At 33.7% G+C, this 24,207-nt stretch overlaps 1 protein-coding gene across 1 annotated transcript; it reads right to left on the bottom strand.

The window, feature by feature from the left end:
- Positions 1–6,027: 6,027 nt before the first annotated feature.
- Positions 6,028–7,194, bottom strand: LOC112038541 (F-box/kelch-repeat protein At3g23880-like). The gene has a single exon (XM_024071359.1). The coding sequence runs from the start codon at positions 7,192–7,194 to the stop codon at positions 6,028–6,030; it is 1,167 nt and encodes a 388-aa protein (XP_023927127.1).
- Between the last annotated feature and the right edge of the window lie 17,013 nt (positions 7,195–24,207).

Below are 24,207 nucleotides of genomic sequence, written 5' to 3'. Positions count from 1 at the left end.
TTAAAAAAAAAAAAAAAAAAAAAAACATGTTACTTGGCGTGTCTGCTCCAACTCCCTAAACTCTAACGAGTCCATATGTAGCGGGTAACATATAGTAAACATCTCTTATCACATAGCACTTAAGATGATAAAACTCCCCATTGCTCTTTTCTTAAAACTTAATATTCATCATATGACAAATACTCAATATCTTCAACCATCTAAATGCTGAGAAAATAGCTATTCATTCAATCTCCAGCTGTTTCTATACAAATTTAGAAATTTTATTATATTATTCTACATAAACTACGTTACTACTTTCAGCTAAAATCCAACTCAAACACATGGTCTAATCTGATTGGCTATCTTTAATCTCCAAACATATAGAATATTCATGATTTCTCTAAATATCCAGCTGATGTCTGCCACAATCAAACCAAATATTCATCTGCTAGCTGCTAGAGCAGAGCATTAAATGCTCTTCTTGCTTACCAAGATTAAGTCACAACACAATGAGACCTTGACTAAATCTCTAAAGTTTCATTAACTATCAACCAATCATTCTATTACTTACTAAAAATGTGTTGTAATAGAACTTTGGACTAAAAATACAGACACCCAAAACATGAAACATTTCCAGCAGAATACTAGCAGTGTGCTCAACACTTGACACCCAGCTGGAAGTGATCTCACCAGCCATTTAATGCTGAAATCTCAGCAGCCAGCTACTATACCCAAAATAACAAGATACCCTTGAAAGAGATCTTACCATTTTCAGCCAAATCCATGAAAAAAATTCTTAATGTCCTCTCCAGCAATCTAAAATCACCCGGCTGACCTCATCTACTTCTGCCCCAAGCAACAACTGTCTTATGATAGCTGTGATAGCTGTCTCATGATAGCTGTCACAGTTTTTCCTAACAGTTGGGACAGCTTTTTCAAAACACAATTGTGCTAAAGTAAAAGGTAATGTTGCTTCAATCAAAATTTAAAAAAAAAATATATATATATATATATATAATAAAAGACTTCCATAATATTAATTATTTATACCATCTTTAGAACAAAACCCCTCGTAATACAAACCCAAGTTGTAATAGTAAAGCAAAATAAACTCTAGCTGCATGCCAACCCTTTTTCATAGCCAAGGCGTCAACACACTAGTTAGGTTCTTTGAAGCAATGATTAATCTTAACCTGCAGTATTTGACTAAGGAGGTTCTTGCAATCTGTAATGAGAGATTTTCAGAGATATACTAGAAGGATGCCCACCAGCCCATTCCACATCCACATTAACATCAATTTCAACTTCTATTAGCCAAAAATTTAAGTTAAGAGACATCTTATGGCCATATCTAAGGGCGCATAACTCCATATCTACACTAGAAGCTACAACAATGGCTGTGTGTACCCTATAATCTATAGTCCTCCATGGTCTCAGATATCACCACCACTTGCCACACCCAAGTTGCCCTAGGAAGAGCCAGCCATATTGAGTTTATGTCAATCAGGAATATTCAATCTATTTCTGACCGAGTGCTTTTTCTTCCGCTTGTGAGTTGTGAATGATCAACACAAAAGAAATACTCAACAGCCAAGTGTTTCACTTCACTAACTAAATCATTGTTTTTAGGGGCAAGTTTAAAGATCACTCTGTATCTATGGATCTTGAGACTTCAAATTGCTAAACAAAAGAATAAATTCCAAGAGAAGAGAGACCCCTGACATAAAGCAGAGCAACAAGAGTTGCTCCTAATCAACTACAAAATCATAGTCAAAAAATTAATAGGGAGCACCAGGTCCATAGGGACGACAATTGAGCAAATATTAAAATTCCCAAGGCCTTCATATGCCACCTCCTTGATCCGCAGTTTTTCCTCTCCAGGAGATAGAAGTCCAGCAATCATGCTCCGTAATACCCCGTCAACAAGCCATTTATCAAACTAGGTCCAACCATCCATTTAGTTCCCTTAACAAATACACTTTAATCCTTCTTTATGGCAGTCCATGTTCTAGAACAAGGTAGATTGGGAGTTCCTATAATTACTACTAAGAAGTAAGAACCATGGCCCAAATTTTATCCTTTTGAACCTTTAGTCTCCAATTTAACTTAAATAACAAGGCTAAATTTTTGGGCTTATCAGCTTGGAGGCCTAAAGCCCATCATTCTTAGGCCTTGTGATTTTTTTCTAACAGAAAAGATGTAACTCGAGTTTCTCCTCAGTTGATCCCCATAGAAATTCTTACAAGTTCTATCCAAGGAATCAAGGGTTCTCGTTGAAAGGACACATCCAAGACTGCTTTTAGATCTTAAAAATTTTTCCTATTGGCAAACAATACCAAATCATCCGTGAAGAATAAATAGCTTCAATCAAAAGTAGTTACCTAGCACGTTTTGAAAAAGGTGGCTAAAACTTTTTGAAATATAGGCTACACCTTATATTTCTTTCCTTTTTCTTTTTTTTTTTGTCGTCCTAATATTCAGGCTGTAGCCAAAGAGCTTAAGCTAATCTAGTTGTGCATGACTTTTGAGTCACATTCTAGCATGTGAATAGAAATAGTAACACAAAGCAATAAGAAAGAACGGAAAACAATCAAGATAATAAATTCGTCCTATACATATATTGTAACTGAACATATTCTACCCAAGCTTACTTAAAATATATTGTTAACTGAACCATCATCTGAGTTTTCTTATTCTAATTTAAGAATCTGCAGTTGCCAAACTCTGTAAAAGAGAGCTGTTATGTGTAAGTACATCATGATTTTAGGATTTGTGGTACCAAGATTGAACTCATGTAAATGCTAAGAGTTTACACAATATGAGCCTACATGCCTATTAATTAGAAGTTTTCCGTACAGCAAAAAAAAAAGACTAAACGCAATCTACTTCTTTATCACCCTATGTGCAGTTTATCACACTCCCTGTAATTACTTATTCAGCTTCACTGAATTTAACCAAAGCCAGCAATCCCTTGAATTCTAAGGTATCATTGGTATTGTCAAATCATTCTACAGATTCCAAGCAAGTAAATGCCAAGAGGCATTGTCTCTCGGAATCTTTCACCATTGACATCAATAGAAAAAAACAAACATGTACGATCCATTATTTGGAAATTCCATCCAATGTAATGATTCATAGGAAGTATTTTCCAAAATTCAGATCCTACATCATAATCCTTTGGACGGTGCTATGATATTAGTGAAAATCCCAAATGCTTTCTAAGTCGTATAAAGTGACTAACAGATTGTGAAACTTTTGTAAGAGCATAGTAGGGAGCTTATCACATGACAAGAATGGTAAATTTGGACAACCCACAAGCCATTAGGTTTGATGCAGGAGTTAAGGGGTGCCAACCAATTACAGGAAAATTATTAGGTACTTCCAGAGTACCATAAATGTATATTTCTCCCTTTTTTATAAATGGTAGGTCCCACCATATATTTAATTAGTGAGACCTACCATTCATGTGAGAGGAGGGAGTACGTATATATGATACTCCGGAAGTACACAATAATTTCCCCTAATTACATGCTAGCAGAAGGCTGATAGTGTTTATTTCAACGCATTTAGTAGAAACTCTTCTGGAATTCAGTGGTTGATAGAGATGCATATATGTGAGTGGGTGCAATTAATTAATTTTTTTTAAAGGTATATACATGAAAATATGGTGTGTTAAATACAAATCTTAATTGTCAACTTGATTCCAAAACTAGTACTCATCAAGTTATGACCAATTAAATGAGATTATGTTGGCAATACATGTATGTTACATCGTGACATACCATGTTCTAGAATGCACGACATTTCTCACACAAATTCAACTTACAAATAGTAGCCATAGTCCCCACTCCCCAAAGGAACCCTATTCTGTTTAATAAGATATACTTTCTGCATTCAAAGCATTACTTGCAGGCCTAGAACAAACAGAAAGAAAAGAAAAGACAATATAATGCCAGATCACAAATACATAAATAACAGAAATTTCTTATAGCATAATGAGTTGTCAATATAAATTTCAAAAAGATGACTACCTTGCTAGAATCTCCAACTTGCTAAGTTTGTATTTAAATCCCATCAAGTAAAAGTAAGCTCTCCACCAAAAAATCTGTGTACATACATTTATAACCTGGAATTTCAAGAATTTTCTCGTTTAAACTCTCAGGGTGAAACGAAAGTGTTCGAAAGGGGTTAAACTTTTGAATCAGAAGTTCCCCATTGACAGTGAAGCCTAAAAACCGTACAACTTCTTTCATTGGTACACTTTTCTTAATCCAAGACTCCGCCACACCATACTCCTTCATCATCCATATATGGCATATGTTACTCTTTTCTTCTAAAACAATCAAAGCCAGCAATCCCTTGAACACTGCCAGATGTTGTGAATATGGAGAAAGTCCATCTAAGTAATTTTGAGGCAGCAATATCTCACGGAATCTCTCATCATTAACGTCAAAATACATAATGATTTTTTTTTTTTTTTTTTTTTTTTTTTTTTTTTTTTTTTTTTTTTTTTTTTTGTCTTCCTAATATTCAGGCTGTAGCCAAAGAGCTTAAGCTAATCTAGTTGTCCATGACTTTGAGTCACATTCTAGCATGTGAATAGCAACATTAACACAAAGCAATAAGAAAGAATGGAAAACAATCAAGATAATAACTTCATCCTAAACATATTCTACCCGAGCTGACTTAAAATATATTGTAACTGAACCATCGTCTGAGTTTTCTTATTCTAATTTAAATAATCTGCAGTTGCCAAACTCTGTAAAGAGAGCTCTTATGTGTAAGTACAGCATGATTATAGGCTTTATGGTACCAAGATTGAACTCATATAAATGCTAAGAGTTTACACAATATGAGCCTGCACGCCTATTAATTAGAAATTTCCCATTGCCAGCACAGCAAAAAAAAAAAAAAAAACATGCAACTTGATGCAGTGGTAGTAACATTTGTTAATTCCAAGACTAAACACAATCATTCTTCTTTATCACCCTATGTGCAGCATATCACACTCCCTATAATTCCTTCTCAGCTTCACTGAATTTAACCAAAGCCAGCAATCCCTTGAATTCTTTGGTATTGTCAAATTATTCCACAGATTCCAAGCAAGTAAATGCCAAGAGGCATTGTCTCTTGGAATCTTTCACCATCGACATCAATAGAAAAAAAACAAACATGTATGATCCCTTATTAAGAAATTCCTCCAATGTAGTGATTCATAGGAAGTATTTTCCGAAATTCAGATCCTACATCATAATCCTTTGGATGACGCTATGATACTAGTGAAAGTTGCAAATGCTTTCTAAGTCGTATAAAGTGACTAACAGATTGTGAAACATTTGTAGGAGCATAGTAGGAGTTTATCATTTAAAAGAACATGACAAGAATGGTAAATTTGGACAACCTACAAGCCATTAGGTTTGATGCAGGAGCCAAGGGGCGCCAACCAATTACATGTTAGCAGAAGTCTGATAGTGTTTATTTCAACGCATTTAGTAGAAACTCTTCTGGTATTCAATGGTTGACAGAGATGCATATATGTGAGTGGGTGCAATTAATTAATTTTTTTTAAGGGTATATACATGAAAATATGGTTTGTTGAAAAACTCAAAATTAAGGGTACCAACAAGTATCAACAGTTAACAGGTAATACAAATCTTAATTGTCAACTTGATTCCAAAACAAGTACTCACCAAGCTATGACCAATTAAATGAGATTATGTTGGCAATACATATATGTTTCATCGTGACATACCATGTTCTAGAATGTGCACAACATTTCTCACACAAATTCAGCTTTCAAATAGTAGCCATGGTCCCCACTCCCCAAAGGAACCCTATTCTGTTAAAAAAGATGTACTTTCTACATTCAAAGAATTACTTGCAGGCCTAGAACAAACAGAAAGAAAAGAAAACACGATATAATGCCAGATTCATTTAATCACAAATACATAAATAACAGAAATTTCTTATAGCATAATGAGTTGTCAATATATATTTCAAAAGGATGATTACCTTGCTAGAATCTCCAACTTGCTAAGTTTGTATTTAAATCCCATCAAGTAAAAGTAGGCTCTCCACCCAAAAATCTGTGTACATACATTCATAATCTGGAATTTCAAGAATTTCCTCATTTAAACTCTCAGGGTGAAATGTAAGCGTCCGAAAGGGGTTAAACTTTTGAATCAGAAGTTCCCCATTGAAAGTGATGCCTAAAAACCATAAATCTTCTTTCATAGGTACACTTTTCTTAATCCAAGACTCTGCCACACCATACTCCTTCATCATCCATATATGGAATATTTTACTATTTCCATCAAAAACAATCAAAGCCAGCAATCCCTTGAACACTGCCAGATGTTGTGAATATCGAGAAAGTCCATCTAAGTAATTTTGAGGCAGCAATATCTCACGGAATCTCTCATCATTAACGTCAAAATACAGAATGAATTTGTGGTCCTGAGAACATGCTATACAGTGTAGGGCTCCATTAAAAAATACAAAGCAAGGGGGACCCTTAAGTTCATAATGAACTGACTCAATGGGTTTAGACCCACTTGAGGACTCCACAGATATTACAACCCTTCTCCAAGAATCGGTACTCAATGTGTAAATCTCAGCCTCAGCTGGCTTTGGTTGATGATAAATTGGATAAAAAATAATTCTTAGAATCTTGTAGTCATTGTTTTGATAATGATACGCAAGTCCATAAACAACTTTATCATGAATATTCAAGGGAGTAAGTTGAACCTTCTTAAACTTTCTAATGCTTGGATTCCAAAAATACATTCTGTTATTCTCTTTTTCTACTTTATATTCTGCTTCATGAACAAAGTAGAACATGCCCCTACAGCAGCCAGCAACACCGTAATAACAGGGGGCTTGAAATCTAGAAATCTCGGTAAATGTGCGGTCGCTATTGTAAACAGCCGTACAAAATTCTTTTCTGTAAAATGAGGTTAAAGTCAACATATAATCATTGGTTTTTTTTTTGGTGAAAAACATATAAGCATTGTTATTGTCGTTGTTGTTGTTGTTATTGAATAATGATTTAGATCGGTCAAACTGAGCCATAATGAAATTGTGGTCAGTGATTGTGCAGTACCAAGATTTAGAAACACATCTAAATCGGATTAAGGATTTCACTGGTAGCAAAGTGAGGATCTCATATACGAGGTCGTCTGGTAGACGCTGGGACAACAGTAGTTGAGACATCAGTGGTTCGATCGATCGATGAAAGACGATTACAAAGGGCCGATCTTCAACGTCTGAGGCTGATTTGGATTTCTGAATTTTGACTTACGCTAGGGCAAAGAATGGAAGCACAAAACCTAATTTTTTTGGGCTCTTTAAAAGCACAAGGCTTTAAGGTTGGGCAAATTTATATATATATATATATATGTATATGTATATTTTTTTTTAATCGGTGTTTGGTTCTGTGAAGAAGACTCAGCAATATTGAATGATGAATTCAAGTAAAATACTAACAGTTTTTTTTTTTTTTTTTAAGAATAAAACTGCATCTATTAATTGGAAAAAACGCTTAGCCAAAAACCACTAAAGTTACGTAATTAACGTGCAGAAGAACATCCAATATCCACACTAATAAACCCTTACAGACCATAATTTCTTCTTATTTTTTCAATCTTCTCTCCTTTTCTTCTCTACGACAATCTAAAGTTTATATTTTTCAAAAACAGAGAAAATGGAAAGGGGAAACCAAAAATAAAAATGGAAAACAAGCTTCTAGTACTAAATACACTTATGAATCAAAAGCATTAAATGTACTAAATATTCAAGTTACAAATTAATTACAATTACCAATCTACTTTTCTAAAAGAAATTAGTTAAATTAATTAAATAACATATTTAGTATCTAACCTTTATGCTATTTGTTAATTTTGTCTCTAACCTTTCAAACGTGTTAATTGGAAAAATCTTATCCAAACAATTTGAACAAACTATCAGACTTCAGAAACTATTGTTAAAAAACTATTCTAATAAATTCAACTTTTAAAGATGTATAAAACCCAAAACTCAATCACTTGCTTCACTATCAATCACCAAGAAAATTTTGTGACAAAAAAGTAAAACCTTTTAGACCAAAGGCTACAATGTTCATCAAAACCAAATTTATTCTCCATCAGCCTCTTGCAGACCGCAACTTCTCCAATGCTATATGATCCTGCACCAACTCCAAACGCTTTGAAAACACCTTCAACTCCTTAATCTTTTGTTCCCTCCACCAACTCCCATAGAATCGCTAGTCTTCATTCACTTGACTCTCGTCCCTCACTGTTCTCTTTGGACAAATTTGAGGTGCTCTGAAACAATTGAGAACTGAGTAATTTGGGATTTTGATCCCAAATCTCCCTTACTTGCACGTGAGTGAGTTTTTGAGTTATCAGGTTCTTTGTTTTTTTAATTTAATGCTGACATGCAATACATGTTTTAGTCTATGTGGCATACAAATAATATTTTATTTGGATTGTTAGCCAAATCAGCATTTTTTATCTTTCGCTTAATGGAATGGACCATTTTGACACAATAGCAAAAGGTTAAGGACTAAATTGATATCCTTAAAAGGTTAGAGACCAAATTGAAAAATAGCGTAAAGGTTAGGGACCAAATATGTGGTTTATCCATATCTTTATCAACATTTATACATTAATTAATATAAAAGATAATAAAATAAATTCAATTAGTTATGTCATACAAGTAAAGCTAGGGACATAAAACTTTCACAACACATCCTAATATAGTCACACAAATAATTAATGTAATATAATACAATATATGATACTTCTTGTAAGTATTGAATATATGACATAATTAGCATTGGTATATGATAACCCAATTACTATCTTATTTGATTCACCAAAGAAAAAATAATAATATCTTATCACCAAGAACCGTGTAACTCAATTGGCACATCTTGCCTTTTAGTGTTTCTAACGTAAACATTCAATGTTCAATTTCTCCTTCCCTCTTATAACTATTGAATTATAAATAATTCTTAAAAATACTATCTTATCACTATTTTTTTTAAGCGGCCATTAGTGCTCTAGTGAACCCTAGGAACATAAGAGATAGAATTTCATGCATGTATAACCAAGATAGAGATGCTTAAAGAAATCTCATAAATGAATGGTAAAATTAATTTTTAGTATGTACATGTATAGGAAAAAAAGAAAGAGGAAATGCTAGTATAAAGTCTAGACATGGATAAAAAAAGAAGAAGATAATAAAAGAAAATGATAAGACAAAAGAGAAAGATAAGTATATAAATCTAAGCAAGTAAGCATCAATTCCTTGTCTAATTGCTTTTATTCTTTCTTTTGTGTTGGAGAATGTTTTATGCCAAAGGCATAATAATCCTATACATAGAAGGAGTTATAGATGAGTTTCACATGAACTTATTTTTGAAAACTTTAAAATTAAGGCTAACTTGGGAGCTTTCCTAGGTGTGTTTTGAAGTCAAAAATGAATTATTCTTATTGTAAGTAATGATGGTTGCTTTTGCAAATTTGTTTATACTTATGTGTTTTTCTATTACTTTTTATAAATCGTAAGTTGATTTGCTTGCTTAAATTTTGATATAGATGTTAAATGCAATAAAATTTTGGGCTTATTTAGTACTTGAATTAATAGTATATTTTTGTGAGATATATTATAAATGATGCTATGGATACAACAAAGCCACAACATATGAAACTACTTTGGATGTCCCAAGCATGTAGTTTTGTCCAAGGGAGTAAAATTGTGGATTGGTTGATGGTATTAAAATTATAATGTTGGAACTTTTATTGTGCAAGTGTAATGTATTTTTTTATTATTATATATAGAATTAATGTCTTACTATTATTTATTCCAAGCTTTTTAAGCTCATTTTCTTTAGTTCCATAATTTTATATTGGAGTGTGAGACCACCAAAATGAGAGGTTATTAGGTTCAACTTTTTGTTGGAGCATTTTAATATTAATCAATTAAAATGAATAAATATTACAACATAAATGTAAAGATGTGGGAGTGAATATAGAAGATGTGAAGTTATTGAAAATGTTTAATCTCACATTGAAAATGAGAGAGACTATTTTATTCCTTTTAATTGTGGTGATTAATGGGCTAATATGAATTGACTCAGATATTGGGCTAGATATGTGCATAAGGAAGAGGTGAACAGTGGAGGTGTCAAAAATGGAAATGAATCAGCCTCTTGGATCCTCCTACTTGATAGCCCATTCAGAATAATTATCATATCCATTGATGAGTAAATGGCCTAAATCAATACTCCATTTTTATTATGGAAAATGAAGAACCATTAACCCACTTAATGGACTATCAGTTTAGGCCTTTCTTGGCAAGAAAGGGTATTCTTTCGAGTGGAGCTTTGGGCTTGAACGCTTTGTACAAAGATTGTTCTAGCCATATGACACTTTGGGTTGTTGAATCCTAGGGGAGACAAGTCAGAAAAGATCTGCACCGGATTACAAAGTTTATCCAACCAAGGGCTTGAATCTCCTTAAAGAGAGCAAGTGTCGCACCTCGGTCCAAATAGTGTTGTGTAATTTTTCTCTTTAAATTAATAATATTCAAAAGTATTATTCAATTTTTCTTTGTGTTGTTTCTATTATTATTGTGTTTGCACCAACACTTTTAGATGGTGTTAGGACATATGTGATTCACATGTTAGGAACATATGTCACTATTTTATATAGTTAGCTAATCCTTTGACAAAATGCACCTTACTTGTATTTGGGTAGATCTAGGATGTGTTTAATACTTCAAGAAACCTTGTTTCAAGTTCAAGTGTTAAAACCATGCAAGTCTGTCCAAGAATCAAGTGAGAAAGTGCTGAAATTTAAAGCTCAATAGCTGCTCGACACCTCTTCGATACCTGGCTACCTGTCGAGCTCTTCAGCTGATTCTTATCGCAATCTCGATAGCTTCTTAATAGCTGGTCGATAGATCGAGAAAGCTTCTATCCCCTCAACACCTTCTCGACACCTTCTCGATAACTGTATCTGTTGAGATTTATTAAACCTCGACACCTTCTCGACACCTGCTCGACACCTGCTATCTGTTGAGATTACGAGAATTTAGATTTCTGTTTTTGGGCCAAGCTTTTGGATTTGTCTAGGGTTTCTTTTCTCATAACTCTAGAACTATATAAGACTTATTTTAGAGGCCGTCACATGAGAGAATACAAGGAGAATATATGCAAAAGGTGACCGATGTCTTATTCTCTCTGAAAGAAGCTACTGCGTCTTTACGCCTTAGGGTTTTGTAACCAAGTGCTTCTTGATCTTCATTGTTGATGAAGTGAAGAACTTTACAGCCAACATTCTTCTTCCTTAAGTTGGTGAGTGAGTCACGTACTGGGATTCGTGCAAAAGAGTTAGTCACGTATTGGGATCCGTGCAACATCAAAGGGTGGCATTCATATATTGAAGAGTTCAGAGGTTCTGAAGCAGTAGAAGGTTTCTGCTGTAAGTTCATCTATAGGAATTGTAGAGTCTAGGGACAAAGGTTTTATACTAGATCTGAAACTTCTCTTTACTATAATGGATTGCTTTTCGGGAAGGTTTCCCTCTAGATTTTTTTACTGTAAAACTGGTTGATTTCATTGGTTTTCCTAAGTCATCATATCTTGTCTTATTTATTATTTTCGCAGCACGATATTGATGTTTGTTTGTTTTTAACAAGTTTTATTTATAATAAATCTAATTAACAACTTGGGTTTAAAACTTGTTAATTCTATCAATTGGGGTCTAATTTCCCAACAAGTGATATCAAAGCAAGTTCACTCTGATTGGATTAATTTCCTAAGTGTGATCCATTGACCCCTGTTGTCATGGATAGAGGAAAATCTTTATTTATACCTCCTTTATTTGATGGAACTAATTATGAGTACTGGAAAGTTCGTATGAAAGTGTTTTTGCAGGCTCTAGGTGAACAGGTATGGCAAGCTGTTGAAGTCGGTAGGATTAAGCCAAAAGAATCGCCGGTGGATTGGGATGATGCAACAATCATAGCGGCAAATTTCAACAGTAGGGCCTTGAATGCTTTGTTTTGTGGGGTGACTAATGAGGAATTCAAGAAAATATCATCCACAGAAGTTGCCAAGAAAGCATGGACCATTCTTGAGACCACCTATGAAGATACCAAGGTAGTAAAGACTGTGAAGTTTCAACAACTCACTAGTAGTTTTGAAGAAATAAGGATGGAGGAGGATGAGACCTTTGATAAGTTTTATGTTAAACTCAAGGATATTGTGAATTCTACTTTCAACCTTGGAGAATGTATTGCAGAATCCAAAATTGTTAGGAAAATCCTTAGGTCCTTACCTGAAAGATTCCATGCCAAGATCACTGTCATTGAAGAAGTAAAGGACATTGATTAAATTCCTTTGACTGAGCTTATAAGGAACCTTCAAACCTATAAGATGGGATTAGGCTCAATGGGAAAAGGTGGAAAGAGTAAAAACTTGACTCTCAAGGGTATAAAGGAAGAGATTGAGGACTCTGAAGTTGAAGATGAAAGTGAAGATAAGGATAAGGATCTAACCTTCATAATTGATGAGATTATCAAACTTCTTCAATTTAGGAAAAATGATAAGGGCAAACCTCCTAGGAAACCTAAATCCTCAAGGAATGGCAAGAATGAGAAACCCCTTATTCAATGCCATGAGTGCAAAGGTTTTGGTCATATGAGGATAGAGTGTCCAAACTATCTCATGAAGGAAAAAACCAAGAAGTCAGAAGATAAAGGGTTAGTTGCTACTTGGAGTGACACTGAAAATGACTCTTCTGATGAGTTTGTGGATGAATGTCATCACGTTATGGCCTTTGTTGCCTCAACCGATAAAGTGATTGTGGAGAGTGCTAGTGACAGTAAGGATTCTTCTAACGATGAAGTACCTAAGAAGATGACCCTTCAGGAAGCCTATGATAAGCTATGCACTGAATTCATAAAATCTGAAAAGACTTCTCATCTTTGTAGAAAATAGCTTAATGAGGTAAAACCTGAAAAGACTGATTTATTAGTCAAACTAAATGAGACTACAAGGTTAGTTGAGACTCTTGTTATGGAGAACACCTCATTAGAAGAGAAGGTCAAGAATCTTGAGGTTGAGCTTAGTTAAGCTAGAACTAAAATAGAAAGGATGTCTAGTGCAAAGCTTGATGAGGTATTGAGTGCTCAAAAGTCTAGTTCTAATAAGACTGGCTTAGGATTTTTTGTTTACTCCAGTCCCTCCTCTTCCACGGCTTCTAGATCAAGGACTGTCTTTGTGCCACAATCTGAGAAATGTAATAAAGGTATGAAAGTCAAAACTGATTTGTCTAATTCTAAATCCTTTGTTAGACATCATGTTTGTCACCATTGTGGTGCTTCTAGACACATTCGTCCTAATTGCTTTAATTTGTATCCTCATAATCAATTATCCAAACGGTCACAGGTTTCCTCTCAATGACCTACACCTTTGTTTGGAGAGTTATTAAAAGTCTTAAGCTTTTTAACTCAATTTCAGGAGAATTCTAATTCTTTTATGTCCTTTAGTAGACATAATAGGACACGTGCCTTTTCATCTTCACGGCCAAAGACTCGTGCTGTGTGGGTGAGAAAGGAGCCTAAGACTTAATTATCTTTTTTGTTTGTCCTCTGCTTTAAATTCTTTCTATCTAAAGTAGGACTCTCTTTGCTTGATTTCTTATTTGCTTTTGAAATCATGCTTTCATGTATCTGCATTTTTTCTATCATGCCTTCATGCATATGCATCTTTCTTTCTGCTCTCATATTGTTTGTCTATTTTTGTTTGGTTGTTTAGTTTTTATTTTGTTTTGTTTTCAAAATAAAAATAAAAAGGAAAAATCAGAAAAATACAAAAACAGTATATTTTTTGTGTACTTTGGTATTTGTGTACCTTGGATGGCCATTGAAATAAAATTTCTAAACTTTGTATCTTTTGTAACTTAGATGAGTATCTTAATGCACAACTAAGCAAGTAAGTTTTGTGGCTCTTGTTTGTGATGAATAAGATTAAGTTATCTCTTGAAACTTAACACTCGTATCACTCTTTTTGACGGGTAGGACTAAAAAATTCTAAAAGAAAGACATAAATAACTATCTCACCATTGTTGCTTGCCAATCATAATATGACACATGTATACTTCAACATAGCAAAAGTGCAGTGTCAAAAACACCTGTATATTTCGGCATAGCAAAAGTGCAATGTCTATGCTTAACATCTTAGGTATTTCTTTTCTCTCTTTTTATGCCCATGAATGATATGTTAAAAATAAAAGAAAATATGCAAAGAAAAATAAAAAGCAAAAAGATCAAAAATGTTTTAAATATGATTACAAGCGTGTTTTCTAGGAGATATGGGAGTTATAGGATGTACCTCGAAGGTGATAGTCTCCATCAAACAGTTATGATTGTGTGTGAGTTAAAGTTATTTTCTCATATCTCAGATCATCATAACATGTATACACATATACAATTTTGCGATGTTTTTTCACACACAACACGCAATATTCTTTGCTACTTTTGATACATGTGTAGGTACAATGTGATTTGGCCATCACAAAGGTTTTACACGTGCTATTGTATACTCACTAAACTGTCTTGATTTGTTTTTGAAATATAAAATTGGTTAAACTTGTTTAGTGTGTGTATGTGTTTTGGGATCTATATACATAACATTTTTTTTTTAGAGATTTGTTTTTCACATGTTATGCATATTTCTATTATCTTGTCATCCATAGCATTTTATTTCATTATATTCATGCATTTTTATGGATTCTTTGTGCCCTCTTGATCATCCTTGATCATCTTTATGTTTTTCGGGTGAAGCTTTTTAGCTTCTTGTACCCTTTGTCAATCATGACAAAAAGGGGGAGAAATTATGGAGAATATATGGTTTCTTTTTAAGATTCTACATGTTAGGGAGAGAAATACATTCTTTTGTAAGGGGGAGTTGTGTTTCATCTTGTTAAGCGAAGTGCTTGCCTCCTTCTTCTTGTACCTTGGGTCTTGTGACCATTGTTTACATACATTGTGCTTATCTTCTTTATATGCTGATGTATGTTTCTTTCACCTACCTTTACATGTGTTGTTTCTTTTCTATCTTCATACACATGTTTTTTATACTTGTATGCAACCTATTATTTCTGTTTCACACTAAGATGCCTTGATGTGTTTTGTTTAAGTGTTTCAGAAATACAAGTTGTCAAAGTCTTCCATGCTATGAACTCTCTTCTTGCAAAATTTTTCAAGAGTTTGTGCTAGGATAGATTTTATTGTATTCAACAAGTGAATATGAATTGAGTGATTTACAACTTCTCTCATATGTTCATTTGTTTGTTGTGGTTTTGTCATGGATTACCAAAGAGGGAGATTGTTAGGACATATATGATTCACATGTTAGGAACATATGTCACTATTTTATGTAATTAACTAATATTTTGACAAAACGCACCTTACTTATATTTGGGTAGATCTAGAATGTGTTTAATACTTCAAGAAATCTTGTTTCAAGTTCAAATGTTAAAGCCATACAAGTCTATCTAAGAATCAAGTGAAAAAGTGTTGAAATTTAAAGCTCGATAGCTGCTCGACACCTCCTTGATACATGGCTATCTGTCGAGCTCTTTAGCTAATTCTTATCACAATCTCGATAGCTTCTTGATAACTAGTCGATAGATCGAGAAAGCTTCTGTCCCCTCGACACCTTCTCGACACCTGCTCGACACCAGCTATCTGTCAAGATTACAGGAATTTAGATTTCTGTTTTTAGGCCAGGCTTTTGTATTTGTGTAGGGTTTCTTTTCTCACAACCCTAGACCTATATAAGACTTATTTTAGAGACCGTCACATGAGAGAATACAAGAAGAACATATGCAAAAGGTGACCAATACCTTATTCTCTCTAAAAGAAGCTACTGCGTCTTTACGCCTTAGGGTTTTGTAACCAAGTGCTTCTTGATCTTCATTGTTGATGAAGTGAAGAACTTTGCAACCAACATTCTTCTTCCTCAAGTTGGTGAATGAGTCACATACTAGGATTCGTGCAAAGGAGTTAGTCACGTATTGGGATCCGTGCAACATCAAAGGGAGGCATTCATATATTGAAGAGTTCAGAGATTCTGAAGCGGTAAAAGGTTTCTGTTATGAGTTTATCTACGGTGATTGTAGAGTCTAGGGACAAAGGTTTTGTACTAGATCTAAAACTTCTCTTTACTATACCGGATTGCTTTTCGAGAAGGTTTCCCCCCAGGTTTTTTACTGTGAAACTGGTTGGTTTCATTGGTTTTCCTAGGTCATCATATCTTGTCTTATTTATTATTTCCGCTGCATGATTTTGACATGATATTAATGTTTGTTTGTTCTTAACAATTTTTATTCATAATAAATCTAATTAACAACTTGAGTTTAAAACTTGTTAATTCTATCAACTGGGGTCTAAATTTCCCAACAGATGGAGACCCGAATAAAATTCAAATCCTTAGTTTTTTATCTTTTAATTAAAAAATACCCTTTGGATTAGAGTATTAGTAGCAAATACCAAAAACAAAAAACCTACCTTTTCTATATTAAAAATTTGACACATGCTACAACCAAATGTTATAATATTTAGTATTATTTTATTTTAACCTCTCTTTTCCATTTTTCTCTCTCATCTGTTTGATACTGGATTTGGTTTGGCTAATTTGGGTTTGATGTTTGATTTGCGTTTAATGTTTGATTTGTGCTTGATCTGTTGGGTTTTGAGAAGAAAAAAACATTGAATTGGGGAGGAAGAGAGAACTTCGAGGTGGGAGAGTATGTGAAATCCGAAATGAATGAAAAAAGATTTTTTTTTAGTGTTATTTTAATGTGGTGATAATATTATTTTAATGTGTTGAATATTAATATATAATATGTATTTGGAAAAATAAAGTAAATTTTTGTGGGTTCAAAATTTTGGTTTAGCGCCACGGATGCTAGTGTAAGCATTTCATTTTATTTTTTGGTAAGTTCTATTTTATTTTATTTTCTGCATTGGTTTCCTAAACAATCAATTTTCGGTATAAAACGATGAGCCATTCTCCATTATGATTTGATGATTTTTAGAGAAACCCAAATGCATCTGGTGAGTCTGAAAGAATCAAAAAGAACACAAAACTTGAGATTCAAATTGAGAGAGTGAGAAAGAGTAATAGTGAGTGTGAAGAGAGGGAAATAAGAGATTTGACAATTGCTATCTCTCCTGCTACAATGATGAGTTTCTTTGAGGGCTCCCTGTATGGTTTGGAAGCCGGTGGAAGCTACTCCAATGGTGACTTAAACCAAGATAAAGATGATTCTAACACTGAGAGTGGGAATGCATCTATTTTGAATAGTGTAAGCTTCTCTCTCTCTCTCTCTCTCTCTCTCTCTCTCTCTCTCTCTCTCTCTCTCTATGTTTGTTTGTTTTGCTCTCTGATATAGATTTGGATCAGTATGGGTAGCACCTAGCCCTGTTTTATTAAGTTCTTATTTTTTATCCAAATTGAATGTTGTCTAGAGGATGTAGCTTCAACACTTTTCTCATCCGCAACATCTGTTGGTCTTTAATGCAAACGAGAGAGGTGGAGTTTCTTGTTAGGGGTGTTGGGAGCTAGTATGGAGTCCTAGCTACAATTGTATAACATGCAAATCATCCCTTGAGTCCTACCCCTTGAGTTGCACCATCCCTTGCACCCAAATCATCCTCTTATTCTCACCAATGAAATGAAAAATCTTGGCATCAAAGAATATAATAAATGCGTAGACTGCAATGAATTTCATTTCCAATAAATTTATCATTGTTCCCATTGCAACTTCAGCATTCACAGCGGATGTTCTTCTTTCCCACTCACCATCAAATTTGTAGTGCACAAGGACCACGACCACTTATTGACCCACATTTGGAAGCTAATGAAGTTCACATGCAACTTTTGTGGCAAAGAAGGTAATCTCCCCTTTCTTTGTGTCCCATGAAATTTTGGTATACATACAAGTTGTGCTGCTTGCCTACCCATAGTCAAAGTTACACGTCACGAGCACCCTCTCCAGCTCACCCATTCTCTAGAAATCTATCAATCTAACTCTCAAATTTGTCTACTGTGTGTTAAAAAAGTGGACACACATTTGGTATACTATTGCTCAATATGTGATTTTATTGCCCACCTCTGTTGTGGTATGAACCCTAGAAATAGGAGTACATAAATCTGCAAGAACTTGTAGAGGAGCAGCTCCATCAATCTATTGATTCAGCAACTTATAAAGTCAAAAAATTCATAGTGGGGGAGGACAGAACCAAAATAGCCACAAAAATCAAACACTTTAGTCACAAGCATGTTTTAAAGCTTACTGACGAGATTCCAAATAACCCAAAATGCAATGGGTGCTTTTGAGACATTCTCCCTTCATTTTATAGTTGTACTGAATGTAACTTATTTCTTTATAATTCTTGTGCAGGATTACCCAAAATAAAACGACACCCACTCACCCTCAATTATTGGAGCCATTCTTTTTCTTGTGCATTTTGTGCTAAATAGTGCAATGGCCTACGCTACAATTGTCAATTATGCAACTATGATCTCAATGTTCAATGCAGTTTGATCTCAGACACCCTTATTCATGCCTGTCATGAGCATTTTCTTTACGTCTCCAACACAAACACTAAATAGGAGTGTAGTAGTTGTGGTGAGCATCGATACTGAGTATTCTATTGTGCCACTTGTGAATTTGTTCTAGATTTCCGATGTGTTGCACTACCACAAACTACATGGTACAACCAACATGAACATCCCTTCACTCTCTATTATAAACCTGAAGATGACTCGGGAGAATATTACTGTGATATTTGTGAAGAAGAATGAGATCTCGAGCAATGGTTTTATTACTATGCAGATTGCAGTTTTCCTGCTCATCTGGAATGTATTCTTGGAAAAAAAAATGTCAAGTAACACATATAATGACCACCAGTTGGAAGATACTACACTTTAATTTGATTATCACCCACAAACAATTACTTTCATTGAAGAAATAAAGACTCTTATCAATGCCAAAAATGATCTATCAATTTGCACACTATAATTTCAACGTTCATTATAATTGTTTATAAAAAGATAAAATTTGCCTTGTTTGTATCATTGTTATTGATACCATTTCGTTCTGGGTGGAACGGCCGGAATTTTTCGTACCAGTATGCAAACCGGTACCAGAATACCCTACGTTCCACCTCGAGTTAGATTTTGGGCCGTTTCGGGCCATTCCAATCATTCTGGACAATTTCGGCCAATGTCGACCGTGATGTAAATTTCGACTGGTATAGGATTTGGCCTGTTATTAAAAATAAATAAATAAATAAAAATTTTAAATAAAAAAAAAAAAGTAAAGGTCCAAACGATGCCGGCCTACTGTTTGCCTGAATGAACCTAGCGTCCCAACCCACTTCTTCATCATCTTCTTCTTCTTCTTCTTCTTCTTCTCCGTTTTGTATCCACTGGTTAGTGGGACTGATCTTTTGTTCTATTAATTTCTATTGTCTTGACTATTGAGTGTCTTGGTGTCTTCTAGAGTCTAGTTCCTCTTTTATTGATTTCAAATTTCAAATTTTCTGAGCCCATCACGTGAGTAACTTTGGAAATGACAAAGAAAGTTTAAAAAAAAAAAAAAAATCCAAAGCAAATGTCAGTCAGAGGTATTATTTTTATTTTCCTCATTGTATACAATGGTTTATATCTTTATTGTTAGGTTCTAAAGACTTAGGATTTGATGTATTTAGAACTCTAATATGTAATGTTGGCAAACCATGATCAAAACAATATGTTTAGTCTTGTTTAAACTTGCTCAAAGTTGTGCGTTTATGTAAAGTTTGAATTGAGTGGCTGCAGAAAGTATTAGTGACTTTCGGCCTGGCTCGATCGATCAAAGCTTAGACTCGATCGATTGAATATCAAGCAAAACATTTTTTCTGCAGAATTTTCAACTCAGCCCAAGCCCATTAAGAATTAGGGTTTCAGATCTAATTCTCCTAGTATATAAAGAAAACCCTAGCCACGTTTTGGAGTGTAGTCAGAGTTGCTCTAGTTGTATTGTTGCTCATACTTTGTGGTTTGTGTGAATTTCTTGTGAGATCCTTAAGGAGTTTTCCTTCACATAAACTTAGGGTTTTCAATGTAGAAATATTATCAACACCTTAATGATCAACTCAGTTGCTGCCATTGAAGTTTAAAGAAAAACAAGCGGGGGTGCTTGTATCTTGTGGAGAATCCAAGAAAGAAGGGGTCTATAGATTCAGAGCTTGCACGTGGTCATGTCAATAAGTTCTACTGGTAGGTAGCATTAGGAAGTCAAGTGAGGGAGCATGTAAGTCCTTTTATATGAACTTCGATTCTTTTATATGGTGGATTCAAGTTTACCTTGAAGATAGTTAGGTCAAATCCTCCCCAGGTTTTTACCGTGTGGTTTCTTGGGTCATCATATCATTGTGTCATTTATATTTTCACTGTTTTATATCTTGATATGATTATTTGATTGTGTTAACCTAAATTTGCATAATTTGACTAAGTTAATCACTTGACTAATAAACTAGGTTAATTCAATTGTTGTGTTTTAAGGGGTCTAAAAACTGTTCATTTATATTAATATTAATTTATTTTAAAAAAAGTATTATTATTAGAAAAATGTTATATTGATAACATTTTCATAATACTTACACAGCAAATTGTAAGTAATAGGTTGATATTAGCTGCTATTGGTAAACAAAAAGTAATTTTAATTCTAGGTTTAAATTAAAACTAATAACAACTAACACTTATGATTTATTGTGAAAATATTGTAAACGTAGCACTTCTTTTATTATTATAGTTTTAAGATTCATATACTAATTAAAATGTTAAGAACTTTTGTGCTTTGACTTTCACATTAATTGTATTTTTTAGGATGATCCAAAATGTGAAATTTATTTGTAGACAATTATAAATAAATATTTTTTTAATTTTACTTGTTTATATATATATATATATATATTTTTTTTTTTTTTTAAGGTTTAATTTTACTTGTTTATATATATATATATATATTTTTTTTTTTTTTAAGGAACCCCGAAACACCCTAAAAACGATAGGCCGAAATAGGCCGGAATTGAAATATTCTGTTTCATTAGACAAACCGAAACAGGATCTGAAATGGAATTAATAACATTGGTTTGTATATTTATCATTTAGGTTGAGCCTTTTGTTCTTTATTGTTGAATCTAGTGTGTTATTATGGCTGTCTATTGGTATTAGGATTGCTATGTTGTACCCCCACAAAACAATTAACATGTTGTCACATTTATTAAAGCGGGATTTTAATTGTATAATCAGCCTTATTAAATCTTTCTTCTCAAAAAAATAAGCTTACTAAATCTTCATTTTTCCTACCACTACTAACCCATGACGCACCAGATTTATACAAAAACAATAGTACAATCATCTATTATTACACATAATTAAAATTTCCTTCAATGCTAACAAACCAAACAATATAATTAAATGGAGCTTGTGCCAAAAAAACAATATAATTCAATGCTTCAAATAAAAATTTAGCTTGTGCCAAATTCAAAATTATAAAAAGAGAAATAAGGGATGGAGAAATCTATGTTGTAGCTTCGTGAAAATACATACATGAACAAAAAAATTGCTACAACTACCATTGGTCCATTAGCATTGAAATTATTTTCATGGTCACACGTTCAATCTCACCCATGTACGTATACTGCTAATAAACAAATTGCAATAAATATTTAATCATCTAAACCTTAATTAAGTAGAGAAGATTTTTTTTTTTTTTTTTTTTTGAGAAGAATTAATTAGAGAAGATAATACAACACATTTGCATTGTAAATAAGAATACATCATATATCTATTCAACATAAAACATAGTGTGATGTAACAAAACTACACAATGTGCTGCCCTACCACCCAAAACTATGCAATGTGTGGATAAGTTGTGCTGAGACTTTCTATGGAAATCAACAGACAGCAAGAAAAAAAATGCACTTAGTTGGAAGAAAATCACCGAGACTAAGAATGAAAGAGGTCTGGGCCTTCAAGCAGCTAAGAAAAAAAATACTGCTCTTCTAGCCAAGCTTAATTGGAGATTCCATCAAGAGGATTCTTTATGGGTTCGTGTCCTTTTCCCATAAACACTTGAATCATAGAAGGAACCTTCACTCCAAGTCTAGAATCTACTCCACGACTTGGTCCGCTCTCTTAGGTGAAGAAGTAATCAAGAATGGTATTAAGTGGATAGCAAGTAAAAATAGTTGCTCATCTCTCTGGTTTGATAAATGGATGAGTAAATGGCCTTTAAGAAGTCTCATTGTAGGGCCTCGCAATAGAGGGGAGAAAGCCCTTCTTCTCAAAGATTTTATCCAACACAACCATTGGAATTGGGGGAGTATTTCCTTTGTGATCCCTCCTAATTTGCTGCTGAAAATAAAAGCAACACCGACTCCCTTATTTGCAGATGGTAAGGATCGTATCTCTTGGGCTTCCTCTCCAAGTGGAGAGTTTGAGCTTAAAGTGAGCTTGTTCGCCGGCAAAGTCCAAAAAAAAAAATTTTTTTGAAGTCGGTAGATACTATCTATATATATATATATATATAAGAGTTATCTCTTCTAAAAGGAAATAGAAAAAAAAAAGTATAATAGTAATCCATTATTATAGCCCCCTTCGGTTAATTTTTTTTAATATATATTTTATGAATACATTTTGGAAAGAAGAAGACTTGTATAGAAATTAAGGTATAACAGTTCAAGAACTATACCTAAGTTTTGCCAATTACCACTTCCTTTTATGGCTTAAGTGAACAAGGGATGGGAAGAGATTGTGGAAAAACACTTGTTTCGTTGTTTGGTGGGTGGAAGGAAAAATGAAGAAGGGGAAATTTTGATTTTTTTTCCTTGTTTGATTGGTGAAAGTGAAGGAAAGGGAAGGGGAAATTAATGATACAATTTTCTTTTCCTTCATATCTATTACTCCCTTTCTTTCCAATTTGAAAGGGAAGAGAGAGAGATTATAAGTGAATGTTTAGTTTTTATTTTTTATTTTTTAATTAAAAACTGATTCATAATATAAATCATTTCTTTTCACTTTTACCTACTAACCAAACAACATGAGAATATAAATTTTTTCCTTCTCTTCCCATCCCTCTTCTTCCCCTAACTCATTTTCCTTCTCTTTATCTCTGTCTCCATTTTGCCAAACATAATGTAATCCCAAATCTTGTCAAACAAAAGCATAAGGCCTAATTGGTGTTTCTTGTATGTCAATGTGCAGATTCTGATATTGATGTCAATCCAAGTTAAGCTTCCAAATGAAGTGTTGGCTAGTTTGGGGTGTACCCAATTTGGAAACTTTGTCATTGTCTCAAGATCCCCTTCAATGTTGTAAAGCTTTATGACTTATGATGCTTTTCAATACTTTAGTTTTCCAGATGTAACTATAACTGGTTTTATAGTTTTTTTTTTTTTTTTGTTAATTTTATCAATTATTGGAATATTTAACTTTGTTTACTTATAATTTGGATTAAATCCATGCATCACATTGGTTTAGTAATATAATACTATCTCTATATATAATAACCATGTCCAACATGCTCTGATTGTGTAAGTGGATGCCCTTTCCCTTTCTTTTTCTTTTTTTCCTCATGAACTCATACATAACAAAAACACACTCTAAGCAACAACCCAACTTGACACCCGATGGGTTCTTTTTTTTATTTACAATACCCAGGCCCAAATAAAAACAAGAATTCTGGGCCCTATACTTGTTGTTTGGTGGACTGAGCTTAACTCACCGTAGCTATATTAGGTTGATTATGAACTAAGTTGTGCATAAAGACATGGCTCCTACAACACATATACATCCATACATACAAAATATATACGTATTGTACAGTAAAGAACAGTAAAGGAATTGTAAAAGTTAAATAAAACGTAAGGGATCCTTAGAAAATCAGATGATATTTCATGGTATTAAGTTTTAGTACATCAGGTTTTTCTCCACTAAGATATGTCACAAGGTCCAAATAATTTCAAAAATAACAGACTTGGAAAGCTCTTTCTAGGCTGTTGGAAATTTAGACCCCTTAAACCAACCAGATTGCGTAGCCTAGTTAATTAGCCAAGTTGTTACTCAGTCAAATTATGCAATTCTAGGTTAAAGCAATC

The sequence above is a fragment of the Quercus suber genome, unplaced genomic scaffold (genome assembly GCF_002906115.3).
Source record: "Quercus suber isolate HL8 unplaced genomic scaffold, Cork oak 2.0 scaffold_632, whole genome shotgun sequence".
In the NCBI taxonomy this organism is placed as follows: domain Eukaryota; kingdom Viridiplantae; phylum Streptophyta; class Magnoliopsida; order Fagales; family Fagaceae; genus Quercus; species Quercus suber.
This window is presented reverse-complemented; position numbering and strand designations above follow the sequence as displayed.